This window comes from Cydia splendana, chromosome 5, assembly GCF_910591565.1.
Source record: "Cydia splendana chromosome 5, ilCydSple1.2, whole genome shotgun sequence".
Lineage (NCBI taxonomy): Eukaryota > Metazoa > Arthropoda > Insecta > Lepidoptera > Tortricidae > Cydia > Cydia splendana.
Genome location: NC_085964.1, coordinates 4,327,726 through 4,334,568, shown reverse-complemented (window position 1 = coordinate 4,334,568; position 6,843 = coordinate 4,327,726). Strand labels below are relative to the sequence as shown.

General features: G+C 38.6%; 1 protein-coding gene across 1 annotated transcript; it reads right to left on the bottom strand.

Moving 5' to 3' along the window:
• Positions 1-4,351: 4,351 nt before the first annotated feature.
• LOC134790426 (larval/pupal rigid cuticle protein 66-like) lies at positions 4,352-5,475 on the bottom strand. Its single transcript, XM_063761192.1, has 2 exons — positions 5,322-5,475; positions 4,352-4,933 (listed from the first exon to the last, which is right to left on the bottom strand). The coding sequence occupies exons 1-2, from the start codon at positions 5,331-5,333 to the stop codon at positions 4,358-4,360; spliced, it is 588 nt and encodes a 195-aa protein (XP_063617262.1). The 5' UTR covers positions 5,334-5,475; the 3' UTR covers positions 4,352-4,357.
• Between the last annotated feature and the right edge of the window lie 1,368 nt (positions 5,476-6,843).

The following is a 6,843-nucleotide window of genomic DNA, read 5'->3' as shown; positions in this document are numbered from 1 at the left end:
TATGTGCTTTTTAACCATGAAGCCTACTCCCCGTATTCCTTTATTTTCTCCATAGCTGTATAGTGTATAGTCTTTTCTTTCAACTATGTTGTATCCCTTTCTTCTTATTTCAGCTAGGCCTATTATGTCCCATTTTATGTGTTTTAAGGCAGATTCTAATTCTATCAGCTGTTCTTCTTTAGACAGTGATCTAGTGTTGTAAGTGTTGATATATATATTTTTTATATATTTCGTTGTTTCCTGCGATTTCGGAAGGTTGTGGTCGGTAACCCCCACGGTGACCAGCCGGCTTGGGGGCTTTTCTTGTGGTTGTTTTTTATGATTGTGTTGTGAGTGTCCGGCTGGTACTAGGCATGTCTTCGGGTCGGTCTGAGTGGGCGTCCGAAAGTGAGTTTGATCTTTGACGCAAGTACTGAAATGTATCCCACCTCCTTATTTTTGAGTTGTCTAACTTGTTTTTATTATCATTAGATTTTGGGCTCGGGGATTCAGATCTCTTCCTCTTCTCGTTTTCATTGTCTTTCTTTTTGATGTTTCTTTTTTCCTTCTTTTTGAGTTGAGCTTCTTTAGACAAATCCTGTGTAATATATGTGTTAGATTTCATCTTTTTCTTGTTTTTTAATATTTGCACTTTTCGTTGAAGAGTTGTTGTGACCAGTAGAATGGGTCTGATTTTTCCATCTTGTACTTCTCGTTTTCCTAGTCTCTGCATTCTATTAATTTCTTCTTCTTTCAGATTCACATCAATTTCTTTCATGGTGGTAATTACTAACGTTTTCAGTTCTTCTTGAGACTCGTCCTTTTGTTCTGGGAGCCCGTGTATTAACAAATTATTTCTCTTTCCATTTGTTTCTAGATTTTCTATTTTTCTAGTGAGTATTTCTATTTCGTTTTTTAGTTTTCCATTCTCCTCTATGATCGGTTTGAGTTTTTCATCAACTTTTGCCATTATTGTAGTTGTAATGTTTTCCGTAATTGTTATTGTTTGGAGGTTAAGTTGTTCCGTCATCTTTTCGAGTAAAAGTGACATTTCTGATGACAGTTGCGCACACATCTTGACGTAAAACAGAACGTTTTCTTTTTGTTGTTGTTGAACGAAACGCAGTTGTGCTATGATGTTGGTACTGCTTTTATTTGCAGATAACCTCACTTTTTCTTGAGATGATATTTGTAATGATTTAGCGCTTACACCGATGTGTTTCCTCTGCACTTTAATTGGTTTATGAGCACAGGCACACGGATTACTTGGAATTCACTTTATTTCTCCGAGATAGTAACTTTTTGCACAGTTTTTGATTTAAAACACGGGAGCTTCACTCTCAATCAACTGACGTTTATAGTACCGGAACCGGAAACGAAAGACAGATAACAACCATTATAACTTATGCATTTCTTTTGCATCTTTCCTAGTCAGAATAGGCATAGGTACCGATAGCGCTCTTAAATGAATCATCGTCCCTTCGACCTATCTCTCTTATGTCATGTATATGTAAAATCTTCCACTCAATTATTAATAAGCGGCTAGAATGGTATATTGAAAAGCACTCCTTACTGCCCAAGCAAACAACTGGTTTTAGAAAAACGTGGTCTTGTTTGGATAATATTAGTCGCTTAGTATCCAAAGTTCAACTGGGTATGCAAAAGGGCTGGGCTACTATTGGTTGTTTTATCGACATCGACAACGCGTATAATAATGTTGATATAGTTTATTTAGTGCTATTGGATAAAATGATTCGAGCCCTACACCCCAGCAGGGGGTAACAGGATGGAAAGAAGAAGAAGATTGGATAAAATGGATGTTGGTTCAAAGCTATGTAAGTACATATGGAATTTTCTAAAAGACCGAATACTCAAATCTCAAGTAAATGACTTACATATACAGGCATACGAGTAAGGGCTTGGCTCAGGGCGATCCGCTCTCTCCATTATTATTTAATATAGTGACCTCAAATATCTGTAAAAGAATATCCACTGTCAATGTATCACAATACGCTGATGATTTTGTCTTGTTCAAAACTGTTAAAAATATCGATGCGGGTGCTGTTGACATGCAAATTGCCGTAGATAACCTAATCAAACTTCTAGAACCTTGTGGCTTAGCGATTTCTGCAACTAAAAGCAAAATTTGCCTGTTTAAAAGGGGCCCTACCATTCAAAACGTATCCATAGACATAGGAGGGACAACTATGGAAACTGTTAGTCATGTTAAATACCTTGGCATGTTGCTGGACCGTTCGCTAACTTGGAGTAAACATATCAATGAAATACGGCATAAAGTGGCAAAATATTTAAATTTATTTAAAGTGTTAGCGGGATCCGGATGGGGTATCCATCAAAAGCATTTAAGACGTCTATATATATCTATTATGAGAAGTAAATTAGACTATGGCAGCTTCTTGTATGACACTAGTGCTAAAACTCACCTTGATAAGCTAGAAATAGTTCAAAATCAGGCCATGCGCATTATCGGAGGGTTTATAAAAAGCACGCCAATACATAGTATGCAATGTGAGTTATTTTTGCCACCTTTATTTATTCGAAGGCGTTACCTAGCGTGCAAGTTTTGGTTGAAATCCAAAGCGTTACTTAATAATCAGTCTACCGAAGTTGTTGAAGATCTATTAGCTGTTAATAGTCAGCGTCGTCAACTGAGATCGAAAGAGTCCCCCTTAGTAATTGCTTGTAAGATGTTTAAAGACGTTCAGATTTATGCAAGTTCTCAATTGCAGATGTTTTCCTTAGACACCTGGACTAGCAATATTGATATAGCAAATATCATCAGTTTAAATTTGGACTGTATAAATAAACCAAAAAAGTCCTACGACTCCAATCAGTTAAATTATGCTTGTCTTGAATACTTGGACGATAATTACAATTCATTTTACCAAATATACACGGATGGGTCAAAAGATAAAGAATGCGCTGGTGCTGCACTATATGATCCTCAAACTCATTCATCAATGAAATTTAAAATATGTAGTGATATTTCAATCATGCAAATAGAACTTATTGCTATTGCAGAGGCATTGTCTTTAATTCAATCGATTCAGGGAAATAAGTTTGTAATATTGACCGATTCAAGAAGCTCGCTCCAACATTTGGCTCGATGCACCTCGAAGTCTCGAGGAGCACCGATAGCCTATTCAATTTTGAAAACAATATTGATGTTAGGCACGCCGTCTAAGACCGTCAAGCTACAGTGGATTCCATCCCATATTGGCATTACGGAAAACGAAACGGTAGATATACTGGCAAAAGAAGCATAATTATAGCGACGGGATAGATTTTCATTATACATATACCTACCTTTTCTGACCGTCTCAGGTTGTCAAAAGTACACTGTCGTGAACTATGGTGCGAGTTTTTTGACGAAAGATCGCGCGAAAAGGGGATATGGTACAAAACGGTTCAGCCACAACTTCCACGCGCACCTTGGTTTGAAGACTGTAATCTGAATCGTATGGAAACAGCACTTGCTATGAGACTCCGAAGCGGACACATACCATTAAACAAATTTGCTTACATGATGCGTAAAGTTCCATCACCAAATTGTTCTGAGTGTGATGTAGAGGAAGACGTATATCACATCCTAATGGAATGTGTTCGCAACGAATCAGTTCGCCGAGAGATTGAAGATGATAACTTTTTTAAGATTGGTGGATGTAATTATATATTATCCCAGCCGTTGTCAGAGGCTGCAAACTTAATTTATAAGCTGGTAAATGTAGGTTTAAGTAGACGATAAGATTTATGTAGTATATACAGAGCGACATCGTCACTCAGTGACAAAGCTCTTTCAATAAAGAATAAAAAAAAAGCAAACTTATTGAAGTAATTGAACACGGCATCTGGAATCAAATTATTATTCAAGCTCACGTTCAAATTGCATGAACGCAACAAACTATTTAAGAATCCTTTACTAAAATAAACTTTAACGAACTTGACATGAATAATAAGAACCTGCAAATTTAATACTGAAGTATTCAATCACCTCACTCCGCGTTTAAGAATTCGTTCTAATCTAATTAAGTTTAATGTATGACTGTAAAAATGAGACAAATTTGCACTTGTGTAAAAAAATGTAAAATGATACGCAGATTTCCTTAATTTGGTTTTTAATGTTCCGTAACCAAAAGTGACAAAGCGTTTGTCACTTTTTGAGTACGGAACCCTTAAAAACATATTTCTTATTATCATTAACATCAAAGGCTACCTTTCATTATTCAGATTGTTAATAAAAAATAAATAAGGTGAAATTGTTGATAAGGCATAAAAACACACTTTTTTGTAAATTTAATGTTTTCTTTTATTGGTCAACACAGCCGTTTTTCATTAACTAAACACATATATACTACATTCACCAGGCGAGTCCATTGCCGTATCCAAGACCGTGGCCGAGACCGAGTCCATGACCGGCGTAACCAAGACCGAGACCATGGGCACCGTAGCCGATGGCGCCATGGGCACCATAACCGATGGCGCTATGGGCGATGGGAGCGGCGTAGGCGGTATGGGCAATGGGGGCAGCGTGGGCGATGTGGGCCAGGGGAGCGGCATGGGCGATTTGGGTAGAGTAGGCGGAGTGAGCGAGAGGAGCGGCGTGGGCGGCGTACGCCAGAGGAGCGGCGTGAGCAGCAACGGCCAAAGGAGCGGCGTGGGCGATGGCGACGGGAGCGGCGTGCAGCAGAGGGTCCTTGCGCACGACAGCGTTGAATCCAGAGTGGGCATCAGCGGCGTAGTCGACGGTGCGCTTTGTGCCGTCGGACTCCAGCAGCGAGTACTGGCCGACCACGTTGTCGCCCACGCGGGTCTCGTGCTGGCTCTTCACGTCGCCGGTGTAGGGGTCAGACACTCCATAGGAGAAGCTGTTGTAGTTACCGCCATGGATCGCGCTGCCCTGGGCGGCCGCCACCAAGAGAGCTACAACGACGAACTGAAAAATAAAAACACACACAGTTACAAAACTAATGATGTGCTCGGTGTTGACTACGCAAGTACGCAACCCTGCATGTATAAGGGTTAAAAAATAGGATACATATGCAAATACTTATGTCATTTCTACTAATATTATTAATTATAAATGCGTTAATAACCCTGTCTGTTTGTCTGTCTGTCTGTCCGTCTGTAATCTCTTCATGCTTAAACGGCTAAACTGATTTAGATGACATTTAGTACGGAGATAGTTTGAGGTCCGGGAAAGGATATATTTTATGTTTGTTTAATTATTTACTATATGATAAAAAAAATTCTTTAAAATTTTCCTATGTACATAAATAGTAAAAAAAATCTTTGAAATTTTGAAATCAAGACAGAAAAATTACCTTCGCAGCCATTGTGATAGGTGTGTATTGCTCGACTTCGGGTTGCAACTGATTAATTGGGGTTTGTAACAACTATTTATATTGCTGTCGGCACTGCGATAATATTTCGGAGGTCAAATTCTCAGTCATTATCCGTGTAGAACTTACGTAGGTATTAAGTGACCAGGAATTTGGTTGGTCGTTGACATCATAAACTTACCTAAGTATATACATACACTAGCGACCCGCCCCGGCTTTGCACGGGTAAACCTTAACATTAAGAATCACTCTATAAATAGGTGGAAACCGTATGAAAATCCGTTCAGTAGTTTTTGAGTTTATCGCGAACATAAAAACACACAAACAGACAGACGCGGCGGGGGGACTTTGTTTTATAAGATATAGTCATTCCAGCTAAACTCGGAAATCAAAACTGATTATTCGCATTACATGCATATTTGTGTATGTACATACATCATCATAAATTTAAGAGTTATTCTCTTGTCGATGGAGTATCTTCCAGCTTTCCCTATCTTGCGCCAGCTCTTTGACTTTTTGATACGACACGTCCCCTACTTTTTTTTCACTTGATCTTAGTAACTGCTCCTGGGTTTCCTCTACCTCGTTTGTGTCCTATCCAGTATAGTTTTAAAGAAATGGTCGTGTCGTATTAAATGTCCAATCATTTTTCCGCGTCTATTTTCAATAGTGTTCAGAATAGGTGTTTCGCTCACTCTTCGTGACACCTCCTCATTGGTTATCTTGTCTCTACAACTGATGCCTTCCATTCGTCTCCAACACAACATATCAAATGCGTCCATTCTCTTCCTGTCTCTTATAGGGTAATTGTCCACGTTTCGTTTCCATATAAAGGGCTATACTCCAGATGTATTCGTATACAGATGATGAATTTTTAGGGTTCCAGTACCTCAAAAGGAAAAAACGGAACCCTTATAGGATCACTTGTCCTTCTGTCTGTCTGTCCGACCATTCCCCACTCCCCTTTATCCCCGAAACTGCTAGGTCTAAAATTTTGAAAAAAATACACAAAATAGTTCTTTACCTATAGATGACAGAAAAACTATTAGAAATGTGCAGTCAAGCGTGAGTCGGACTCAATTACCTACTTAGTTTTTGACCCGACCCCTACGGGTTAATAAAGATATTTCATTCAAGTTCCACATAAAAAAATACATTGTTAAAAATTGGGTTAAAAACCCTTGGAACGCGAGTCCGTCTCGCACTTGACCGGTTCTTATAAAAGTGACATTTAGCTGCACAGTGAGCGTCAAATAGATAGTGAAGGCCAAAGTGGGCAAATTATATTCTAACACACCTTTGTTAAAAAATTGTTACCATGGGAATAAGGATGAGTATAATTGTGTGCCGATAAAAGGGTGAGCGCGGCTGGAAGTTCCGATTTTCAAAAACATTATGATTTGATATAAAAATGAAGAATTTCATTTTTAATTAGGTAATGGAAATGTTAAAGAGATATTTATTTCTTCTTGTATTGATATAATCTTTTCTTCGTTTATCTCAA